General features: G+C 40.8%; 2 protein-coding genes across 2 annotated transcripts; one reads left to right on the plus strand and one right to left on the minus strand.

The window, feature by feature from the left end:
* Positions 1 to 675: 675 nt before the first annotated feature.
* Positions 676 to 20,449, plus strand: LOC137188178 (cadherin-24-like). The gene is made up of 14 exons (XM_067597670.1): positions 676 to 760; positions 4,578 to 5,443; positions 7,782 to 8,076; positions 9,107 to 9,226; positions 9,552 to 9,719; positions 12,463 to 12,644; positions 13,323 to 13,579; positions 13,696 to 13,832; positions 13,992 to 14,113; positions 14,673 to 14,793; positions 14,923 to 15,231; positions 15,376 to 15,568; positions 15,664 to 16,063; positions 16,809 to 20,449. The coding sequence occupies exons 2-14, from the start codon at positions 4,790 to 4,792 to the stop codon at positions 17,670 to 17,672; spliced, it is 3,822 nt and encodes a 1,273-aa protein (XP_067453771.1). The 5' UTR covers positions 676 to 760; positions 4,578 to 4,789; the 3' UTR covers positions 17,673 to 20,449.
* On the minus strand, positions 19,591 to 24,547 carry cltrn (collectrin, amino acid transport regulator). Its single transcript, XM_067597673.1, has 6 exons — positions 24,347 to 24,547; positions 23,788 to 23,846; positions 23,424 to 23,509; positions 23,150 to 23,266; positions 21,710 to 21,904; positions 19,591 to 21,613 (listed from the first exon to the last, which is right to left on the minus strand). Exons 1-6 carry the CDS (start codon positions 24,411 to 24,413, stop codon positions 21,493 to 21,495), a joined length of 645 nt encoding a protein of 214 aa, XP_067453774.1. The 5' UTR covers positions 24,414 to 24,547; the 3' UTR covers positions 19,591 to 21,492.
* Positions 24,548 to 24,934: the final 387 nt, after the last annotated feature.

Genomic DNA, 24,934 nt, shown 5'->3' on the forward strand with positions numbered 1-24,934 from the left:
TTTTCTCATAAAATCAGCTTAAAGTTAAGACTTACTGGGAGACTTAAATACAGCAGTGCTTACTACATTACTACATATAAATAATACATAAAAATGCTTCAATGAAACCATTCAACTCACTGGAGAAAATATCAAAGCGGGGAACAGGGGGTAATTACAGTCATGTATTTTAGACATGTTGTTAGTGGGAGAACACCACTGGTGAAATTTCATGTTTTAATGCATTTTTGAGTAGCAATTATCTGGTCCTGACCTGCATGCTTCTGGGTGGAACAAAATACACACATATAGATAAGAAAATATTACAAAACACTGCCTGGCTTCAAGAACATGACACATGATACAGCCTTTGTAGAAAATATTGGAGTGGCTTAAATGACACTGAGAAAACTATAATATGATAATAAGATATTTAAATGGTAATTTGTTAGTATGGGGTACTGTGTCTGTATGCTACTCAGTCACTATGTACGCTCAAAAATAGCAGGCTTTTAGGGTGGCTTTCGTTCTCAGATTGTTAAAAACTAATGAAGGGGAAAAGAGAGTGAGGGGAAGAGACAGAGAGAGATAGAGGGAGGGATAGAGAGAGAGAGAGAAGGAGAGAGGGAGAGAGGGGGGGGAAGGAGGGATAGAGAGAGAGACTGGGCTAAGGGGACAGACCTCACGTTGAGCTCAGATGAACCTCAGCATCCTTTCCCACGTTGGATCATTTCAGCTCCGTTAAACCAGAGAAGCACCGGAGCAGAGCTGCACACACACGGTAAGCTCTATTCTCCTTTTATTGAAGCACTTTTTTATCTTCAGGATTGACTAGTTTATTTAAGTGAAGCCTCGTTCGCCCACACAGACGTGACAAGTTTCCAGTCCTCGGCTCTACTTTATCGTTCAGTTTTTCAATTTTGCTGGCTTAGCCACGGTGAGGCAGTTTTCAACTGTTTCACTGTCAGTTTGGAGATGGAAAAAAAAAAGCAGAGGCAAACCTTTCGCAGTATGCCGCCAGAAGCAGATGTTTCCATGTGCGAGCAGTTTAGGAGAAATAACGGCTGAGGGAAATGTTTGGAAAAGCAAACCATGTTTTGGGTGACTGAGCTGAGCGCCAAGCTCTGACAGATGATACGGATAATGCAGTGCTTCCCTTCTAATTTTCTGGCTAGTAGGTACCGTTTGTGTATGCCCGTGCCTTTACACGCGCACATACTCACCTGCCGCGTGCACTTTCACACGGGCACGCTCGCTTGCTAAAATGACGGGGTCGCGGTTGGATCAAACAGCCGACAGCAGTATTTTGGGACATTGCATTCATTATAATAGTTAGCCCAAGTGTACAAATCACATTAACATGCATCAAGTAGGTCATTTTTATGGCTTCCTCTAACAAGACAAGGTCACGCTCCGGGCTGTTTTCTCTACTAGATAGACTAATAAGCAGATAAGCAGTCGATGTGAGTGTGCTTTCGTGTGTGTGGGTTTGTGTGTGTGACAGAGACCAAAGAGAGGCAGCATGAGCCTTCATGTTCTTTGAGAAATGTTATTATGTCCTCCTGTGTTTACAACGCAATGGAATGTGGTAAAAAGAGAGAGAGAGAGAGAGATGATCATCTACAAGCACTCTGCTCTCTTTATCACACACAAACAAAACACACACACACACACACACATACACACACACACACATAAATCGAAACAGACAGGACAGTGCACCTTGTAACCACTGAGGCATTTTCATATGACAAATAAGTACATGGCCAAACACTTGCTCAGCACAGCGCTTCCGCTGTGGTATCATTTAAGGTTAAGCTGTCTGAGTGTCAAACCGTGACTGTAATGAGGTGACTGATGTGCTGAGCACAGTGGGCCTCTCTTCACCTGTCTGATTTGGAAAGACTTAAGAGATTTCTATGTGTGCACTGAGCGGGAGAGAGCCAGTGAGAATGCACGAGAGCTCTGCGAGCATTAAGACGGATGGGTAGAAGCCAAGAAAGCCAGAGATGCTGAAATGGAACAGAATCTGTCCACGTCTTGGTCATTTAAGTCAGCCAGGCTGTACCCTCCCAATGTACTTTCACCACCACCAACACCATCAACCCCCCCGCCCCCCCATCCCTCCTTCCTCCACCTCTCCTAACTCCCTCTCTCTGCCTCCATCTACCATTTTTCCCTATGTAAAAGGCCTGACATGCACAGGCTATTTTTAATAAAAATGAAATAGCCTTGTTGCAGTGAAGCGACTCGATGCAGAGTGAAGTGCGACTGAAACAGCGATTTGCAATTTAGAGCTATGTCACCACTCATCATTCCATTCTGAGCCGGCAACAGCAAATCGTCCTCACGCTTTCATCCTCTATCCCTGACTTACATTTCACACATATCTCATACAGACTCATACTCTAAAGACTTCAAACAACAGTGAATGACATGTACTGCTGGCAACGTGGTTTTGGAGCAAAGCTGGCAGAGGGAAATGTAAGCCGTAAGCTCAGTCTATGCTAATACACAATAGCTGGGGAAGACAAAAGTGTTATGGGAGAACCACTTCTTATATTTTCATAGATTTAAGATGATGGCAAACAGATGCATTGGTTTACAGTGGCTGAACACGAAGCATTACATATGGATGACTTGGTATAATTGATGTGCAAAATGGGGAGGAAAAAAAATGGGTGAGTTTTTTGAGAAAAAAAATTACGTAAAGAGAGTAGAAATGACTTCATTTTTTCTATGATCAAATGCTCAAATTGACTCTGTTCTCAAGCATACTCTTTAGAAAGTAGGTCAGTATCTGTGGAGAAAAAAGAACATTGGTTTCATTTTCATGTGTCCCTTCTTTCATATATGCATATCAATTTGGATATATCAGAAAATGATTTGGTTCATATTTTACAGTGTCATCAAAGGCTTGTGTATTCCTATAGGCCCACTCTGTGCTTATTTGCATCTAAATGAATCAAAGCACGTTTTCACTTTACATTTATTTAGTCAGAAGCACTCTGTCATTTATGTTCTCTCGCCACAACACTCATCATGTGTGAAGCATAGCGGGGAAATCTTTTTTAGTACTTTTAGAATTTTAACCAAATCTTTTTCCATTCAGGAAAACTTTATCGAAATTTGTTTGAAGACCAGTGTTCCTGTGATTCATGCACACTTGCACCGTGTGTGTGTGTGTGTGTGTGTGTGCATGAAAGCGCACACAGATGTCAGTAAATTTAGATTCATTGCAGGGAATAGTGAAGCAATAGTGATGGATGCAGGTAAGACTGGGATGGAAAAACTGCGATTACATAGTTTCAGTCTTGTTAAGCTGCTGACACTTCTCAGTACATCAAGTTTCAAAGATCAATGGCCGAGATCTGACTCAAATACTAATGAAACTCAGATCATTAAACTTTTGGCAAATGAGGAAAGTCATTGATTAAATTATTTATGAGTCTAATTAATCTCTTAAGGGGAACTTCTTTCACCACTGGGCATTGAGGCATGGGGAGACCATCTTTAGGGATGACATCAATCACCTGATGTCCAGGCAATTGTGTGTGACAGAGAACAGTAAAGTACCTGAGCTCCACCTCATTGCCAGGCCCTGGGGCTCCAATTTAATTGAAAAAATTTTAAGACCACACTTAACTTTGTGAGAATGCCTGAATGATCAATAAAATTAAAGATGTTCAGTTTTTTCCCTTCCTTCCCTTCCTTCCCAATACAGATTCCGATACCTGAACTTGCATATCGGCCGATACCGAGTACAGATCTGATATCATTGCCTTAAAAAAAAATGTTAACAGCTGTGTACTACTAACTCTGCATGGATGTGATATGATTGCGTGATCCATCTTCAAATGCTTTATAAGATTGTTGGTGTTGAAATTGGCAACACTAGTCCCTCCCCTTGAAACTAAATAGGACTTTGCAGGATAAAATATTGCCAAATTGCTGACATTTTTCTAACAGCTAATGTTAGCAACAGTTGTTGCCATTGGCTGCACACAGAGCAGCTTGCTGTGTAGGCTGCTGTTTTGGAGCGGCAAAGAAGAATTGATTTCTGGGGAAACTGCCGTTTTATCTGGGTGTGAAACTACTTTAACGTTTATCAATGAATTAGGTGGTATCAGATCGGTGCATAGACTCACATACTCACCGATACCTGATCCAGCATTTTAGGCAGCATCGGAGCCGTTTCCGATTACTAGTATCGGTATCAGAACAACTCATAAATAAAATGAACCCAAACAGGATTCATGTACGACAGCAGTGAGAATGATATGAATAACAGCATCTGGTAGAAAGTGAAGTCTCTTTTTTTAGGTAATTTCTTATCAGACTGTAATAATCATATTTTCTGTGTAAAACTCGCAGCTATTTTTGCAGCAGCTGGCAGAGAGTTCAGAATAGCAAACAGCCGTACGACAGAGAGTATAAAATTGTATCCACATATATCTCTCAAAATATCAAACTTCATCTTTAGAAGATAACGAGGAAGACGTCTTGCCTGTCTTTGTCTTTTTACTAGTGTATCTTGAAGCACTTGTTTCCCATTTTAATTTATGCAGTTAAGATTCACTAATAATGTCTTCTCTCAGGTGATCCTTTGGAGCATGTGCACTGTATGTGAAAATGTGAGAAAAGAAGACAACATGTCTCAATCTGGGGAGAAGAATCTTGAAGCAGAGGAGGACAGAAAACACACAGAATAAAAATGTTTTAAAAGCAAGATGGACCATCATAAAAATCTGCATCTGCACAGCTATTCCTCAGCCATTCATTGAAACAAATTGATCAGTGAACCTCAGCAATGGCAGCACATATTGTGCTTCTTTTTCTTTTATTGTGTAAAGGGGAAAGAAATGGCATTTCAGTGGCTGCTGGCCTGTCAGAGGAAGTCCAGGATTTGCAAGAAATATCAAGCAAAACACAACAAGTTTTACATCATCCAGAGTCTACGGACAACTCTGTTTTCTTTATGGGAATCAAAGAAGAGGATGAAAGAAGGACCCCGCCAAATGTTGCTTTTAGACTAAATGACAGAAAACCTAATGGTTTTGACTTTAAAAGCATTGTAGCGGGGCAAACAGTCCTACTTGAACATCCTGAATCTGCTGCCAAATCACTAATACCTAAACATAGCCCTGAACTCAGTCTGAACCACGAGAAAAGGAGCAATTTGACTAATGGAGAGGTTGAAGGTGTAATTAATGATCACAGCCTAGCACCGAGTTCAGAGGAGGAGTTCGCTCTCCAGCCTGAGCTCCATTTGGAGACAGGTGTCGACGTTCTGCCTGAGAGGACACAGGGCCGCTCTAAATGGGTCACAAAGACTAAAGACAGTCGATCAGGGTCATACTCGCTGAAAACGGGGCCCCGCTCCCGTCGCCGGAGGAGCTGGCTCTGGAACCAGTTCTTTGTGATCGAGGAGTACAGAGGGCCAGAGCCCGTGCTCATTGGACGGGTAAGATGTTGTCACCACCTATCAGTATGCACATGTTTATATTTGTTGTGTCACATACTTGAGTCCTTACTGTCGCCACACCAGCAACCATTCAACTGCTCTCAGTGTCGCAACACGAGAAGTGTCGGAGATGATTTAATCCACAGTGCACCTGAACCATTTAGGTCCCAGGGGTTTACTTGTAGCATTCCACAGCCAGGCGCTCCACACTAATGCAGCTGCTGGCAGCTACAGCATACTCAGGGTAGGATTATATCAGCTGTAACGCTAACAGGGAACACTGCCAGCCACTTTGTAGCAAGCAGTATACTATATAGTGACAGTCTCGATTGGATTCTTACCAGTGCAGTATACACCTCATAAATGTTTAATCTGCTTCCCTGGTTGTTATTGATACAGTCAGGAAGGGGTGTTAAAGCAATCAGTAGACACACGAGACTGCTCATTCCTCTGCAAGCACAGTCTTGGTGTTGATATTCATGTAATAAAGCCATCCCTGCATTGCGAGCGGGTTGGAGGCACAGCGTTTTTCTCTCAGAGGGAGCTCAGTTTGTTTGCCAAAAATAGAGAGATGATAATGTCAAACCCATTGCTGGTGGAAGGCTTGAGGTGAGCTATCAACAGTTGAGATCACAGGTGCCTCAACCCGTGCGAAAACGAGGGGATTTCGCTGCCAAAGCAGGCAGCGCGAGGCAGATACAAACCCCGGAGGTGGATGTTACTGCATGAGTGAGAGGAGGGGAAAATTCAGATTACAGAGTAGGAGAGAAAGTGACAAAAGGAATTGGAGGAGACAATTTCTCCTTCTTTCTGCTTTGCTTGTACAGGGTGGATAAATTTCTCCCCAACCGTGAGAGTGTTTTTCCATGCTGACTGAAGCACAGCAGGACTGAGCCAGAAATTAGAGGGTGGGGGTGGGGGGGGAGGGGGGAGGGTTGGGCGGGGGGGGAAAGAGAGCAAAGAGCAGGGGAGTGAGACAGGCACAGACTCTGACAAAGATGTCTCTCGTGGTGAAGTGTGGGATCAAAATCGAAGCTAGCTTTAAGGAAGAAAAGAGGGAGAGAGATGTGGGTGTAGGGATGAATAAAAAACCCTGAGTCCCTTATCTAGCAAATTGTAGGGTATGCTATCATGAGTTTCTATAATCCTCAACTTTATCCTCCAACACATACACACCACACACACGCAGAATATACACTAATCTTGTATTTTCTCCTGGTGCTTGCATGCTTATGTACCATGTGTGTGAACGGCACCAGTATGAACATATGTTGTTAACATGCATTATGTTTGAATATATAAACACTTTCAAGTGTGTCTGTCTTAAGCACAAATTCATTAGCATTCACTAATTCCACTCTTAACCCGCTGAAGGAAATTCAATTTCAACACATCTCATGTTACAAAAATGAAAAAGCCTTGAAAAAATATATTTGAAATTCTCAGTAAATGTGTAAACAGTCATTGTTGCAGTTGCGTTTTAAGATTGAAGCTTTAGTTGACATGAGTATCTAAGGTCCGCAGCAGAGGTTGTGAGTAAGCCTTGTGGATTATGAACATGTGCAGATGCGCCCTAAGGGTAGAGAGATGTGAAGGTTCCTGGTCAGAAAGCTCAGTGTGATGAAGGCTGAGTAATCTCTTTAGCTTTCTATTTCTGTATGTTTGGCCCTTTACCTATCTCGCTCCCACTAATATCCTCTCTGCCATTAAATACCATACAAGTATTTTGCACCAGAGAGCAAAACAGATCCGTGGAAGAGAGAGAGAGAGAGGGGAGGGGGGGGGGATTGAGAAATGTGAGCAGATGGGCACTCTGTGTAACCAAAGTAACTTGATGAAAAGAGAGAGACACAAGGATTGGAAGCAAAGGTGGTTTAAAAGGTACAAGGAAGTCAGGCAGATGGATTTACAAGAAAGGAAGGAAGGGACAGATGGATGGAAGAGACAGATAAAGAGAAAGATTTACAGATGGATAAAGCCTGTGTTAGGAGAATGCATCTGCGAACATACATGTAGGACATTTGCAGGGCCACTGTCCACACTGATGTGGTTTTGCCCTCAACAAACCCCCAATGGCATGTTTGGTCCAATGAGTTAATTAGCTGTATGCATCAGTACTCATCCTGGTCCCATATGTATCTTCCACACCTGGTGCCATTCAGTGCAGACTCACTGAGCACATCTCGTCTTAACATAAATCATCCTTTTCACATGGTTGTGTTTGCAGTACTTGCTAGACAAGTGGACAAGCGTTAATTAGCGATACCTGAATCAGCATACTGTGACGTTGCCTTAAGGTGTTGCAGTAATTTGCTTGTGTATGTTTTTTATTTCCCAGCTGCACACGGATATGGACAAAGGAGACGGCCGCACTAAGTACATGTTGGAGGGAGAGGGAGTGGGCTCTGTGTTTGTTATTGACAGCAACACAGGCAACATACACGTGACCAAGTCTCTGGACCGCGAGGAGAAGGACCAGTACCGTCTCATTGCAACAGCCACAGACCGCCAGACTGGCCGTGCCCTGGAGCCCTCCTCTGAGTTCATCATTAGAGTGCAGGACATCAATGACAACCCGCCTGTCTTCCCTGATGAACCCTATGTTGCCATGGTACCAGAGATGGCCAACATAGGTATAGTGCTTAAACAAAATTAAAGTCACATTGCATCTAAAATCTCTTGAAAGGTGGTTATAGAATGTTTGTAGTGTTGTGTCATTCATTGAAAGCAGCAGCTGTTGTCAGCTTCAATTCATTGGCAACAAGTTTTCACAGCAGAGGAAGACTCCAGCTGGATGTTTGAATAAGAGACATCTTGTATCCAGAAGTTAAACTTTTAAAAGGAATAACATTTACATATTCATAGATTCTGTATTTTTCAAAGAGGCAGAGTAGATATAGATAAGTAGATTTTAAGAATGTAATTAGCTGATTTTTTTTTGTGTGGGAAAAACATGTTAGACGCAAATTATTATTCCAAGCAGAGTATTTTTATATGTCATACAGACATGTCTGGAGGGGATCTTTAATCACAGAGTGCTCTGAGCTCAATGCTAACGTCGGCATGCTTACATACTCACAATGACATCGCTAACATGCAAAAGGTTTATAACACATAATAATGTAGTTGCAAGCATCAATAAACACTTAAAAATAAAAATGTCTAAATTGCATTATCGTGTCTTATAAAACATTTATTAAATGCTTATAAATGCTAAATAAGGGGACCTAGAGCAAAGAGTTAACCAAAATTTCATGGCAATCCATCCATTAGTTGTTAGAGTAAGATATTTCAGACTAGACCAAAGTGGTGGACCCACTCAACCTGCTCCTGCAGCATATTCACCTTCCTCTCTCTCCATCTATTTTCTCAGTATCCTAGAAACAGTCATACTTCTGCCAACATGTGGCAAACTACACTGCATCTGGCACAGCTCCAGAGATTGGGGTATTTAGTCATATTTTGTCTCAAAGATGAATGTGTGGAACATACTGCTTACACGGATAGACAGCAGAGAAGGGGATTATCCTTTTAATCCTACAGATGTAAGTATTTGATATTCAAAAGATAGATTTTGGGATGAGTATCACTTTAGAATAGCTTACCAACCCGCCTCCAGCTTTAACTACCATACTCTGACCTGTCACCTCCTCTCTTTCACAGGCACGTCCATAATCCAAGTCACAGCCAGAGATGCTGATGATCCAACATATGGAAACAGCGCCCGGCTGGTGTATGCCATTACTCAGGGCCAGGACTATTTCTCTGTGGATCCTCAGACAGGTCTGGTTGTATAGCCTCACGTGTACCACACATGCCTCTCCGGCTGATGATTACACTTTATGAAGTAAATCCCAGTGCTGCGGCTAGATATCACACGTTGTATCTCTGTTACCATATGTCCAGTGTGGATAAGAACATTTTAACTTACATTTTAAATGATCCGTTCAGATACAGAAGTGTCCCGGAGTCATGTGTTTTGCTCTGTCCTAATTCCAAAAAGTATGCATTTGCGTCACTTTGATGCTAATTTCGAGAGACGTTGTGTCACTGTGAAATCTGTTGCTGTTGTGATTTTTGCTCCTTGTCCTGGCCTCCTCTCCATCAGGCGTCCTGCGGACAGCAGTACCTGACATGGACAGAGAGACTCAGGATGAATATCTGGTCCTCCTCCAGGCCAAAGACATGGGGGGACATCTGGGCGGACTATCAGGGACAACAACAGTCACCGTGAAGCTGAGTGATGTCAACGACAACCCCCCTCACTTCAGAAGGAGTAAGCACGACTGTTATCAGATCACCACTTAACCGTCAGCTGCTTTCAATCTCAGAATATGTGTGTGCGTGCGTGAGTGTGTGTGACTGAGAGAAGATTAAAATGATGAAACGTCTTGTAATGGCATCTGTGACAGCAGTCAGATATTTTTTTCCCTCCTTTGGGTCCAAGTTGTCTTGACAGGTTCAAGATAAGATACTGCATTAAAGTAGCTGGAGTTAAACATCTTGTCAGTCCAATATTACTTTTTTATTTTATGCACTCGCTCTAATCATTGTTTTTAACATCCATTGCAGTAATGTAACCTTTGCCAAGATGACTGGCATTAACATTCATAAAAACACTCCCGTTTGGTCCCTGAGGTTGAAATGGACTGTGCCTTGACGTAGAAGAGTGAAAGATCATGTCCGCTCTTTCTTATCCAAGCTTTTCCCTGTTCCATGCTATTAATATTTCATTTTAAAGTTCAGTGCTTTCTGCATCAATAGACAGTAAAATCACTGCAGAGTGTGTCTAACACTTTGAGACATATACTGCATTTCTCTATATACTATCTCTCCTCTGGTTGCTTTTTTCCCCCTCTTCCCTACTTTCTCTTCCTGACAGTCTCTGTTTACTGCCATTCGTCTTAATGTTTAAAGCCCCCTCACCTCGTGCTGATAGATTGTGCTCCAATACAATGCTTTATAGAAGCAATTTAACGTTTCCAAATGCCAGCGGTGTGTTATTTATTCACTGATAATGTGACTATTTCTTCCCTCCCTCACCGCCTTACTCCAGGTCATTATTTTCTGTTTGACAATAATGCCACAGTTTAAGCAAATGGCTCATTTAGTATGCTCTTTGAATGCGAGGGGTGTGAGTTTTAAATGTTTTTAATAATGTGGAAGATTTGAATGATTAACAATCAGGAAGGAAGCGCTGCTCTGATTAAATGAAAGGATTTCTCTGAATTTGCAGCTTTGTTGTGATGCAATATCACATGTACCAAGTAAATGATATGACCTGCCCCAGATCACTGGCTGCCTTTCCATGCCTGCTAAGTGGACAAACTGTAATCCAAGCAAAAGAATAACATGAAACAGATTAATCTAGCAGTGCTTTCATTCTCAGTTTAATAAATACATCTCTTGATTCAGGGCTTAACAGTATGGGACAGTAAACTATCGATTAATAACAATAATATGAAGCTTCACAGAGGTCTGTTTATTGTATGTCAGTCTGCGACTAATAATTATTGTCATTATTGATTTATCTGCTCACATCACATTTTTCATCATTTTCTCTTAGGCTGACTTCTTCAAAGTATTTGTTCTGCCCAACCAAGTGTCAAAAACTCAAAAGTTCTTCAGTTTAAAGTCAGACTGTGGAGCTGCAGCCACTGTGGCTGCAAGTAGCAATTATGGGATAACACCAAATCATAACATAACAGTAGCACAAGTAGATAACTGTCATAAAGTCAGCAAACTGTCTCAAGTATGTCAGTTACACAGCAAAGTTTAACTCAGTTTAGCAAAAACTAGCTACCATATATTAGCCACCATAAGCAAATATGCTAAATATTCACCAACAAATTATATGAGAATATTGAATTTAGAAGGGTTGCATTTTATTGCTAATAAAGGACTCAACTTTTAATGTGTAAGAGGAGTATTGTTCATATTCCATACGTTACTTAGTCTTGTTTTAAAGGAATATAAAACAGAGAAAACCTGTAGATCCTCATTTTTGAGGAGCTTGACGCTGGCTTTTTTTCTTTTTTGATAAGTGACCTAAATAATAATTTAATAATATAAAAAAATATAGGCCGGGACTAATAAGTCATTGTCTCAGCCCTTATTGTAAGTTTGTAATATCAGGAGATTATTGTACCAACACATATTTTGTCTCCAAATACAGAAATGCCCTTTACAAATTCCCCCAAGCAGTGTCTTCATATTGCTTGTTTTGGCTGACCAACAGTTAAAAATCCTGAGATGTTAAATTACAATGATGTCAAACAGAAAAATGCAGCATCTTCACTGTTGTGTAGCTTGAACTAGAAATTGTTGCAAATGTCAAGCCAGCAAATATCACTATTTTTGCTTGATCAATTACAATTACGCAATGATCAGAGAGTGGTGGATTCATTTTCTGCCCATTGACTATTCAATTAATCAACTAGTTGTGTCAGCATAAGAAAAGAGAAAATGTGTCGAGTGAGCATCGTTAGCATCAATAGGATTGATAGCAAACCATTAGATAATGTTCTGGGCAGATGAACTCTGCTTAGTGAACACACTCCCTGCTGCTCTGCTCCTGCTGGGTGCGTGCTTGCAGTGATCACTTTGTTTGCTTCAGATTCATGCACTAAACATTTGTTTTTAACCTGTAAAAACTTGTTTTAACATGTATGTGATGACATAAAAGAATAGTAAAAGTATCAGTATCTGTATTAATATCCATTATTCTGGCCCTAGTATTACTTGGTATCGGACCAGAAGCAAATTTTGTATTTTTGTACCTCCCAGCCCTACTAAAATGTACAGAGTGTGGCCAAAATAAATTAAACCTTTGATTTATCTGTAGAATGAGGCACTAAATAAAAGTTGATCAAGAAATATGTGACTGAAGCACTGTTATTGCAGCCATAATAGCCACATATATTACGTTAATAACCACTGCGATTTCACTGAGTCTCATCAACATTCAGTGTTTGTGCCTGAGCTGAGAGCCATTACATTCATTCACTTCTTCCCTGCAGGTGCATGGTCCTTCTCTGTATCTGAGCTAGCAGCTCCAGGTGTGGAGGTGGGCCGTCTCACCGCCACAGATCCTGATCTGGGAGAAAATGCACAGCTGGAGTTTACTATCCTGGATGCTGAAGAGGCTGAAATATTCAATATAACCGGAAGAGACCAAGAGGCTGTTATTGAGCTGAACAAGGTGAGCGATGAGAAACGAGACAAAGCGACTTCAGTTTATCACTAACAAAAGTTTTCACAATAGCCGAGGATCTGACACCAAATGTAGGCGGTTTTGCTCGAATGGCCGCATAATGAGAAAAATATGTAAAATGTGACATTTGAGGACATTAAATAAATGTTCTTTGCTGTGGGATTGCAAATTAATTTTATTTAGTCATTTACAGTACTTTACTCTAAACACCCTCTGTCACTGACAGGTTAAGATCCCCAAGCATCTATAGTGGGCAATTAATGAGTTACAATGCATTATTAAGCAGCTGGTGAAGGATTGCAGCTCATTTAAGGTGCGCATGCCATGTAAAAGGCACCCAGTGTGAATTTGTCTTTTTACTTTTAAGGGCTCCAACAGAATTGGGCATTCAAAGATAATAATTATACTGAGGAAACTTAAATTAAGAGGTTGCAAAGGATGAGGTAAGAACATAGCCTGATGAATTTATTAGAGCGAGATAAAAGAAAGTCCAAAATGGGAAATGTGAGTTATATAGACTGATAAAGAAGAGTGAGAAAAGTATCTTTTATGAATTATGAAGTACATGGGAAGAAATATACAGCATATACGTATGAATCATATATGAAAAGGCCTTCAATAAAGTATATCCAAGGGATTGAGGCTGCTTTATTCTTCACCCAACAGTTGCTGGATTATGAGTCCTGCAATTCCTACTCTTTCATCGTGGAAGTTTCCAACCCTGTGGTGGATGCCCGCTACCTAAGGAAAGGTCCCTTTAAGGACCAGGCAACAGTTCGGGTAATGGTCCTCAATGCTGATGAGCCGCCACAATTCTCCCAGGCTCGGTACCATCTGGACGTGTCTGAGAACTGTCCCCCTGTCTGCTCTGTTGGCCGGGTCTTCGCTGTGGACCCAGACACAGGACAGAGCACCAACATCAGGTGGTTATGACACCATCACTCACTTATTCACTCACATACAGTCACTCGCTCACTCTGCGCCCTCTTTTCTATCTTTTTCCTCCTCGTTCTTGCTCGTGCCTGTTTCTGCGTCTCAGGTACTCCATCGATCCCCAGTCGGACCCCGAGGCTCTGTTCCGCATCGCCTCTGACACAGGCTTCATCAGCACAGTGATGGAGCTGGACCGTGAGCAGGAGCAGTGGCACAATATCACTGTCATCGCCACACAGAGGGGTAAGTCAGCCCCTCTGCCCTCAGGGCGCTATGAGCAGCAGAGCTTACTTGGGTCATATTTCACCACAAAGCACCACCTCGGAATACAAAGTGCACAGTAAAAATGATAAGAATTCAGTGATAATTTCAACATTAGCATCAGTTTCCTTTTTCTTTCAGACAATCCAAATCTTGTGTCAAGAGTTGTGGTTGCTATAGAGACACTGGACCAGAATGACAATGCACCAGAGTTGGACAGGCAGTACGCAACTTCTGTATGTGACTCCAGTGCTCCTGGTCAGGTCTGTTCTAGTTTTGTTTTTACCTGATATTACATTCAACTTCAGATTGTTTTCCTGTTTTTATCCACTCTGTCTTGAACTTTTGCAAGTACTTTTTGAAAGCATGTGCAATTTTTGAATATTTGCTCCTTATCTAAAAGAAAGGAGTATAGTGGAGGCAAACTCGGTTCATCTTTGTTTACTCAGCTTTACTTTTCCAAATAATGTATCATAGATCTTTAATTCTAATAGCAGTTATGGTGGATATTAATCACATTATTCCACCTGATTCTTCAAAACTTAACTGCATTCAAAACAAAAAAACAAAGACAAACAAGACAAAACAATAGTATGTTTCAAGTTTGTTTCTGCAGTTTGTCACATGTTGCACGTGTCATCAGTTCTACCAAAAACTGACTGAAATATAAATAAAAAGAAATCTATAATTCTGTGCACAAATTGTTTTTTCTTCTGTTAATCTTCCTACGACTCCTCAGATTTATCTTGTGACCCCTTGGAGGGATTTTGACCTCTAGATTGAGAAGCATGGAAATAAAGCATCCAGTTCTGTCTTATTCAGGTTGTTCAGGTTCTGCGAGCCATTGACAGGGACCAAGGAGGAGGACAGGACACCCCAGTCCACTTCAGCATCCCTCCGGAGTCCAGCTCAGCTCTCAACCTCACCATCAGAGAAACCGGAGGTAGCACCAGTTGGCTCTGTTTTTCCATTTCATGCACAGTCCAGAAAAATGACACCAGCCAAAACTGGTGCGAGCTTGTTGTGCAGTGGCCGTGTTTTGATGTTGTGTGTATTTCTGTCATGTTATCAGGTGTGACAGCCAGCCTGGTGCTCCAGTCAGCCTTGGAGCCCCTCCCTGGCTTCTCCTCATCCTTACTCACGCTCTATGTGCCAGTTGTGCTGCGCGACGGGGCCTCCGGTCTTACCAACACTGGCACGGTCACTGTGACCATTTGTCCCTGTCTGCGGGGGGGTATGCAGACAGAGGATAGGGGTAGACAGAGGGACCAGAGATGGGAGAGACACATGGTTTGTCTGCCCGTGCCATCCACCTCTCCATCCCTCATATTCAGTTTGGTCACATTACTGGCCATGCTGGCTTGTGTCACCACTCTGCTTGGTATGTTTGCTTAGTTCTCTGAAGTTTCTGATGCACCATAAATAATTTCTTTGTGACTTTTTGAAAGATGCTGAGCAGCTCTGTCAGGTTGCTTCTTTAAAGTCTAAAGACTACGTGGTCATGTGTCTCTGTTTTGCCCTTTAGTGGTGTGTGCACTCTCGCTGTCATTGCGCCATCAGAAGCGAGACTCCCACTCACCCTTCGAGGAGGATGATGTCAGGGAGAACATCATATCCTATGATGACGAGGGGGGAGGGGAAGCAGACACCGCAGCTTTTGACATTACAGCGCTGCAGAGCATGCACAGAATACAGCACATGCACAACAACAGAAACATGTGAGCTGTGTCCTAAAAAAAATAAAAAAGTTTATCCTTGTAATGGTGGCTTATGTGCGTGTGTGCTTCTCTCTGACATTCATCTCTTGTCACAGATGGTACACCCAGCAGAATCTGCCGAGGGCCAGAACGTACAGCTGGAGTCGTAACCCACGCCCCGGCCTGGACCCTCATCAGCGGCCAGGCTCCGCTCCGCTCTACGGGCGCCTCTGCTACGGCATCCACACGCTGCCTGTTCTCAGAGATTACCCAGCTGGGCCTCTGGAGGCAGGTTTGCAGCTAACTCAGCTGACCCATGGGCTCACTGGAGGTCATATCGCCAATCCCCTTGTCATCCAGAACCAGAGCACCTTTGAGCCTCTGCTGCACTCTCCTGAGATGAGCCCTGGTAGTTACGAAGCAGAGCATATGCTGGCGGAGAGCAAAATTACAGAGAGAAATGAAGTCAGTGAAGCAAACGCCGCAGACACAAAACAGAATCAGGACCAGGCCAAGGTCAGATAACAATGCTGATATGAAAAGTTAATGATATGTTGCAATTATATGGAAGCGAAGAAAGGCCATAAGGATTTAAAATTATACCTAACTTTGAAATTTAATCATTACTGAACACTTGAACACAATTTATGAAGTTGAAATATTTTGCTTGCAGCTTGAATTTCCCTGTTTTTCAAGTGGTGTGAAGTATTTTTTTCAGGTCAAAAATTCAAAGGTCCAATATTCAAAAAGCCATATTGAAGTTAATTCTGTTTGGGATCTCAGAATTCAAGTCAGGTCAAAGAGTCTGGGTGCTCAAAATGGGTTAAATTGATTCAATTCAGAGACCAAAATTTAAGGTGAAATGTTCAAACTTGAACATCCCATCTACCCAAGATAAGAAATCTAGTCTGAATGGAATCGATCAGACCTTTGTCCATCAGGTTAAGCTCTGTCAGTCATATGATACAAACTCAGATGAGCAACCGCAAGCATTTGTCAAATAGAGTATAGTTTTTGAAATTACAAAATTTAAATGATCTAATTCAAACTTTTTTTGATAGATGGTTTTTATAGCAAAATATTTCAGTGCAATCAAGTCAGAAGTATTTGGATTTAAACGTTCAGTAGTCAGTAGTGATTACATTTCCTGATTAGCTGATGAAAAGAAAGAAATTATTTTGGCATCTCCTTGCTTCCGTACAATTATCTCTGCATGTCTTTTTCAATCATGTCATTTCTCCCTTCTTCATTTCTCTTACAGATAGACTCGACAGAATCAGAGTCGACACCAGCCAACAACGCTGCAAATCTGACCTACTGTGACCCAAATGAGTCTTCATGCCAAAGTCACACCAGCTGCTCATCAAACCAGCAAGAGGGGCGACCGGGGTCATCACAGACTCAGATCAGCACTGGAGCCACCAGCTGCACAGTGGATGACTTTGATACTGATTCCTCTATTCCCTCCGTTTCAGAGCGAAATTATTCAAATGGCAGTCAAATCAGCTCTTCTAATAACCCTCCTGTTTACCTGAAAGGAGACACATACAGCATTGTGGGCTCGCTGAATCCAAACAGCAGGGGGACGTGTATAAACGGGACTAGCAGCAGTGGGTTATACCCAGCGGGGGCGCAGCTACTGAACATGTGCAGACTCCAGAGAAAGGATTTGACCCCACAGCCTTTGCCCTTACCTGGGGGGATGTTTGGCAACAACAGAGGCTGGGCATGTGGGGCGGAGCCTGCGAGAACAGAAGCCACCAACCCGCAGCCTCTCCGAATGGAAGACCTCCTGAATTTCCGTCTGGACCAGGTCACCTTTGACCTGTCCCAGCCACCCTATGACTCACTGCAGACTTACGAGTTTGAGGGCCGTGATTCAAGGGCTGAGTCACTGAGCTCGCTGGAGAGCGATGAAGAGAAGGACGAGGGCAGAGTGGTGGGAGGGATGGAGGAGTTAAACCAGAAGTTTCAGAGGCTGGTGGAGATCATCAGGGAGAGGGAGAAGGAGAAGGAACAGGAGGGAAAGCCAGAGGAGGGAGGAGAGAACGCAGAGGCGACTCTGAATGAGACTCATAAACAAACGGAGGAGAAAGAACAAGAACAGCAGAGATGGGATTTCTAGAGGACCTACACTGCAGTAAAAGAAAAGTTAGAGAGAAGAGGACTCTCTTGACAGTGATGGATTTAAAACACAGCAGGGTGGCAAAGACAGAAATGCTCTTGTTTTCCAAGGAAAATCCAGCAGGCTGACAGTATAGTCAAGATATGTGGTGGAATCAGTGCACAGAGTATAGTTTTCACCTCCACTGTGTTTATAAAATGGATATGGAATCTGTCACTTTACACACTGCTCTTGTAACTAATATTAATAATGCACTTGGGCTTTCAAAGCTAAAGTTATGAAAAATGTACTTCTTTTTTTTTAAAATATTGATTCTGAGCCCTGAAAGCTGCATTGTTAGAAAATAGGCCTCATTAAATATTGACTGTAATTGTAATATTTAATATTGATACTCTAATAGGGACTCACTCGCTAGAAATCCTTGGAATTTTAAATGCAACATTTGCATCTGAATTGGAGAGTCTTACAACCACATAAGCGTACAGTACTGTAGGCCTACACTGCCACATGTTCACAGAGCCTCTCCGATGACTGTAACTGCATATGTTGCTCTGTATACATTTGTATTCTGTCACCCTGTAGAGAGACTCCAGCAAGTAGTGACCATTACAAGTAGCAGAACCTGCTCACTATGCAATTTGCACACAGATGTAGAAATGATTAGATTGTCACTGTCAAAGACTGTTGTGTACTGTTGTGAAAGTACAGTAAATGATGTCCATATGTAGATAAATATCAACCCTCTGCTATAGTGGTTATTGCTCAAGATTGGACGATTTCTGTAGGTGGAAGGGAGGGGGGGGTATTTAACGGAATACACACAAGAAATTGAGCATCTGATTTTCAGTTATTAAACTGTTGCAGACATAAGCTCACAATTTTCTGCCTAATTTCACCCACACAAGATTATTTATAATGCACTATTGTTTTTGCATCTGCTCATCTAGAATTATCTCCAATGCCTTATTTGTCTCACACCTTTTAAAGAGACAAAATTAGGCGAAAGCCTTTATGTGATGCGGTAGACGCAGGCATTGTTTTGTGATGAGTCCCCCCCCCCCCCAACACAGGGGCAACAACAAAATAATCATTTGCTTTGAGACTGTAATGTTTTTCAGCCAATCTGTCTTTGGACAATGACTCTTTTCTGTGGCTATTTCAAAAGTCATTTATTATTCAGAAGGTATAAGGATGAGTTATTAAAATAATGACATTATTTTCAATAATATGATAAAACGCCTTTGACTTTCTGCAATTATTCCTGCTTTCTATCTTCTACAGTGGGAATTTAGGTCTTAATCAAATGCTGCTCTAATGAGATTGCAACGCTTTCAAACTAAATTTGACAGAAAATCTTTGGAGTCCTGACAAGAAAAATGTGGTGTAAAAAAGACTGTACTCCTCAGGCAAGAGAATGAAATGCAGAGGAGAAGAGTGGGATATTACTACATCAAGTGCCAAATGATGACTAGTCATCACCACACACTGCATATTGTCAGTGTGCTGCTGCGAAAAATATCACTGTGCAAGTGAAAAAGAACAAGACATATCCTCACCTAGAGATCAGGAACAGATTTAATCTAATGAACTAAATATAGGCACAAGTTAGAACGTGAAGGACTCTGTTTTACCACTTCAAAAATAGTCAGACGAAAATAAAATAACGATAAAGTAAAATACGTTTGAAATTCAAATGTTTAAAAAGCATATTGCCATTCACACGCACTTAAAAGAGCTCTAAGGAGAACAATGTGGAATAAGGGACATCAGTGTCTTTTCATGCAAGTTTAGAACCACAGAAACCGGCAGTACAATGGTGCCACCTATAGTTCCACATATGGATTGCATTTGTGCTATTGCAGATTGTAAGATAACACAGCAGCTGGAAATATTGTCACACAAAAACAGGAAAAGGATGTTCAGTTTAAATAAAGAGTTACTTTTAATCCATGAAGACAAAAGACAGTTTGATTCATATTGTTTTTTGAGAACAGTTTAGTTGGACTTGTCGTCACACTATTAATGTCTCACATCCATATCAAGTCTTCATATGGGGCTTCTAGAGGAGAAGATAATAGTTTCTTACTGCATTAGTGGTTCCCAATCTATATCTGAGGAGTCACAAGCTAATTCACAGGATAGGAAAGCAGAAAAAACATACTCCTGCCAGACTTTCCTCTAATTTTTGCTTTTTTTCTTATGAATCACAGGATATTTTTATACATCTTTAAGCCTCTGAAATGTATTTTTGTTTTCAGGAGTCATGAGCCAAAACATGTTGGGAAGCATTTGCATATGGGGAAACAGGACAAACAGGACACATTTTTACTGTAAAACCATGGTTTTGACTGTGTGTGCATACGCAAGCAAATACTTTTGGAGGGCATCTACAAAACAGGATTAACCTGTTCCAGTGCAGAGACAGTGAACATGTTACACCTTTACTCCAAATGGTCTGCAGGAGGCAGTAAAGTCAAACATCAAACTTCATCAAACTGACCACAGTTTCACAGCAGTTTGCATTGATCTTGAAACTTTGTACCAATACTGAGCTCAGATGAGGCACCACTGAACATTTTGATACACTTTTGTATGAAAGTCCTTCATTGTCACCACAAAATCAGGCATTCACTGGGAATTTATTTATTTATTTTAACTGTAAGCGACCATATACTGTGTTAAACATAAATGTTACCATTTGATGCACTGTACCAAAGTTAGTTTATAGCTCATTTTCATCTGCAGTCCCTGCGGCAGGTCACAATAAAAACATATAACAGCACAGTAACAAACTGTACAAAGCAAAAAACACACAGGATACATAACACAAAGTTACACACAGCGGCAACATCACACTGTGAAAGAAGATGATCACTTTCAAATTTCATACATGATGATACAAATCTCAAACAAACATGATGTGTCTCTGCTCTGTAATAACAACTTGTGTAATTGTGTCCAGAAATATTTTTGCCAGCGACTGCAATAATGAGCTTGTCCACAGTTCAATTAAACAATAATTGCATTTTTATAATTTAGCATTTAATCCCGCCAGAGACTGCGGCTGAGCCCATCACAGACTTCAGGGGTTTTTCCACTGTCAGATTGTGTAGTCTGGAAAAAGAAAGAGGATGACAGCAAACAAACAGACAGTTGAAGGATCCACTCACAGCAGACATCACCGCTGGGCCCTCATTTTGACAGTGCTTTGATGTCAGTTCAATTATTTAGCTTGATTAAGTTTGATTACATCAAAATCAGTCTAATTTAGGAAGAAAAAAAATCAGGTTAGATACAATGAGCAACTGTAGTCCAGCTGTTTGATGAGATTTTGCTGTATTTAGCTGTTAATCAATTATTGTCTTTAACAGGACTGGTTTAATACTTGTTTTCATCTCAATCTGTTTGCCAAACTGGTTAAATAAAATAAAATATTTGTCAAAATTTACAGTAAATTATTGATACATTGCTTGATCACAGACATAGAATACTGTAAAGTATCCATACACATATTCCCTCTGACACAGATGTTTAATTTACTGTCCATAAACACAGAAAATACTCATATTTGGAAAATAAAAGTACTGGAATAAAAAAATCAATGTATTTGTTTCTTTTTAAGGCAGCAAGTTATCAAAGAAGTGTTGAGAAAAAGAATAAAATTTGAACATCTATTAAATCATTAAAGTTTTAACTTTTTTGACTAATTCACAAAATACACAAAGAAAAATATTATAGTGCAACAAAAATCTGCATGGAGAAGCTTATTAACCTTTTTTCCATCTTATTTCTTACATGGAAGAGTTTTTAATGAAGCATTTTACATCTGTGTCAGTCCCTCCTCATCTGAGAATGACATGTTGTAAACACCAGCCAGGTTCTCATGTGCAACGCCATTTTCCATCGTCTTTTCCTCATCTTCTGTTTTCTCGTTCTTTTTGCTAGAATAACAGGCCAGAGAGGAGAATGACAAGTTCAATAAATACATTTACAAAATGATAAACATAAGACATATGCATGTATAGTCCTTTGCTTACCGTTTATTTCGGACCAGAGAAGACACAAGCAGAACGACAATGCCAGCGACCACAGCACCCATGACGACACCAAACACAATGAGCCATGGAGGGGTGTCAGGGTTGACTGGTGCTGCCATGGTGGGAGGGATGCCGATAAACTCCAGAGTTTTATCAGTCAGCAGAAAGGCGCTGTTGATGCGATTCCTGGACTGTCTATTGGGCACATACAACACTCAGTGTTTATTTTTTGCTTTACTTTGACTTAACAGCAGTCCAAAAATATACATTTTTCCATTTCATTTGCAACACAGTTGACAATACTGCAACTTATTTGTGCTATGAATACTGACTATTTCAAGGCCTACAGTACACGTGGTTGTTACATAAAGTCACATTTTTCTGCTTGTATCTCCGAGCACTAGAAACTGATGAGGTAGAGGCATTGTTTTGATATTTAAAGACTGCCTCCCTTCTCCAAATCACTTGTTATGGTCAGTTGAGGTTTTGAATGTTGTAATTTAGCTTTGTGAAGGTTTGATTAGTGGATTGAGATTCCTGTGCAGATTAATGGATAGTAGATTAATAGAAGTGGAAATAACATATTCGTCCTCTTCCTAAAAATGAAACGCTGAATTCACAATCAATACAAAGGACACTTATTTAGCTTAGTAGTCAGGAGTTTTGCTGCTGAATCCACTTGGCCGCTACTTTATGATGGCTAATATTAGCTAACATTACCAAAAAAACACATTCACTATAATTAGCATTAGCGAAATAAAAGATTCTTCTCCATAAAAATGAAAAGTCAATTTCACAACCAATACACCCTCAACGAGTTCAGTATTCTGTGAACTGGTGGTGGCTAACATTAGCTAAATTTAGCAAACTTTTGAGAGACATTGCTCTCACAGTGTGAGTTGGTATCAGTTTGAGTCCTCCATACTTGTGCTACTCTTATACTGCATTTTAATATTCGCAGTTACCCCACAATTGTCACTTATTGTGGCCACAGTGGACACTGTTCAGCAAAAGTTACATACCAGTAGCCTCACTTTAACTAGCTAACAAAGGTTCAAATTAAATAGTTTGTGAGCATAGTTAAATTGAATTATTACCAGCTCAAGGTTTTATATTTGTGTGCTGTAGCTGAATGGTTACTGTTTATCGTATTTACTCTTGTTGGGGTCTTTTTTATACTGTATAATCAATATTTTTTACAAATGTGTTGCTCTTAAAGTAGATAATACAGTTATCCCCATATTAAGACAATATCACTATTACACCAATCATTAAAAAAGTACTTCAATCAAAAATACAAATATACAAAGCATTAAATGGAACAGTTGACTCTAAATGTCAAAGTTGAATATGACCTCTCTGGGGAGTGGCTGAAAAAAATTAGTATTTCCAAATGGAGGTTTAAAAATGAGCCACAGAGTCACTGTATCATGTAATTACCTCACAGCCTGCTCCACATCCTCTTTATCAACAAGGCGTGAAGTGTTGTGAGGTAACGTCACCACAAACCAGAAGGACACTCTGGGAGTCTCATCGCACACAATAATGTTGGACACTCTGGTGAAGTTCCACAAGACAATAAAGAGCATGTCATTGTCGCTACATGTTACATAAACCCTACATAAACAATGAGTCATCAATTACATTATGGGGAAAAAATCAAGAAAAGCAAACAAAGCAAACAACAAAAGTGAACATGTAATAGTTTCCTTACTGGAATTCCAGTCCGTTGAGTTGATTCCTCATGGCAAACGCCAGAGTTGCTCGGAAAAGGAACATTTCATTCTCATTCCAAACATACTGCAATAATAACGACAGGTCATGTGCTGTTTTCAGTAAAATCCTTAACGGTTAATTGATCACCAGATGAACCTTGTCCTTACAGTTAATGATCACACACACTGTCAGTGAATCCTGCATATCCAGTATATTTCCCTTTGTAACAGTGGTTGCCTGATGAATAATATGTTACAGTAATGGCATATAACACAGCTACAGTAAGTCTTCTAACTGTTATTCATGATCTGATGCTTTGATCATTCTGTGCGGGTTGGATTAATATTTAAATATATACGTACAGCTTCATCTCCCAGAGCACTTTTGATGCTGAGTCGAACTTTGTAGCCATCTGAGGCATCTGTAAAGATGAAACATATTTGAATGTCTTCACCACCCAGTGGATTTTTGTCCTAGGTTTAAAACAAAGAGCACTGGTCTGTGTGTATACAATAAGATTGATTTCTTGGACAAATCGAAGCACTGTTAGGAGAACGAAAGATAATTTTATGTAAGATTGATCTCTTATTCCCTCATAGGGTTTTAGAATATCTGCTATAAAGACTAGCATGCATTTCAGGATCATTGTTGATGTCTAATAGAGGCCATTGTAATCAGGCAAACATTTGAGCTATGTGTCTAATCCGACTTTGTTCCAGTTAACAGATTGGAAGCTGCTTTTCACACTGGCTGGAGAGGCAACAAGGACATACAACTAGACCAGTGCCTTTGCTGTATCTGAAGCACTGTGTTTGCTCATGGTATATTAGTAGAAATACAATGCAGGATAAAAAAAAATTAATACACAAAATTGTACCAAAAGTTTTAAATTCTTAAAGTTTTTTCTGTATGATCACTTACCTGGCCTACAGAGCCGTTCTGCCAAAGCAGAGGACAAACAGAGCAGGAATAAGACCTTCTCCAACATTTCCCCAGAGAGCAAGAAACAAAATAATGCTGCAAACACTCAAGAGAAACTCACAGAGTTTAGTGGTTTGAGGGGGTCAGCAGAGGAACCTCATTGGATAAGTCTGAGTTTAATGGTTAAACTTGGACACACCTGAACTAATCCGCCCTCTTTAAAAAAAAAAAAAAAAATAGCTGCAGCCCAGCTCGCCCTCACTGTATGACATGGAAACTGTAAAATGGGTGCTGCCATGAAAGTCCTGCTGTTTGTTCAAGCTTCCAAGGAGCCAGATAGGTTTGCTGATGTGAGAGAGGCAGACCTCCCCGACAAAAACACAACGGCTTCTGTTTACTCAGCACAGTACAATATGTGACCTAGCTGTTCGGCATGCCAGGCACTTTTATATTCAGTAGCAATATTTTTTCCTTGATTTGCTTCATGAAAACAGGAACACACACAGATTGTACCAAATCAAACTGTCTAGAAAACAGTGAAGAGTCTGACTGTATCTGCTTCTTAGTAAAGCTCAGCACAGCAGTTAG

The sequence above is a fragment of the Thunnus thynnus genome, chromosome 8 (genome assembly GCF_963924715.1).
Source record: "Thunnus thynnus chromosome 8, fThuThy2.1, whole genome shotgun sequence".
Classification (NCBI taxonomy): domain Eukaryota; kingdom Metazoa; phylum Chordata; class Actinopteri; order Scombriformes; family Scombridae; genus Thunnus; species Thunnus thynnus.

Excerpts from the sequence above, each read along its gene's own strand:
- cltrn (XM_067597673.1), bottom strand. The coding sequence starts at position 24,413 with ATGTTGGAGAAGGTCTTATTCCTGCTCTGTTTGTCCTCTGCTTTGGCA. Across the intron at positions 23,510-23,787 it reads GTGCTCTGGGAGATGAAGCT|TATGTTTGGAATGAGAATGA; the intron begins GTACGTATATAT and ends TTATTATTGCAG. Across the intron at positions 23,267-23,423 it reads CTCAACGGACTGGAATTCCA|AGTGTCCAACATTATTGTGT; the intron begins GTAAGGAAACTA and ends GAACTTCACCAG.
- LOC137188178 (XM_067597670.1), top strand. The coding sequence starts at position 4,790 with ATGGCAGCACATATTGTGCTTCTTTTTCTTTTATTGTGTAAAGGGGAA. Across the intron at positions 13,580-13,695 it reads GGACAGAGCACCAACATCAG|GTACTCCATCGATCCCCAGT; the intron begins GTGGTTATGACA and ends TCTGCGTCTCAG. Across the intron at positions 13,833-13,991 it reads TGTCATCGCCACACAGAGGG|ACAATCCAAATCTTGTGTCA; the intron begins GTAAGTCAGCCC and ends TTTTTCTTTCAG.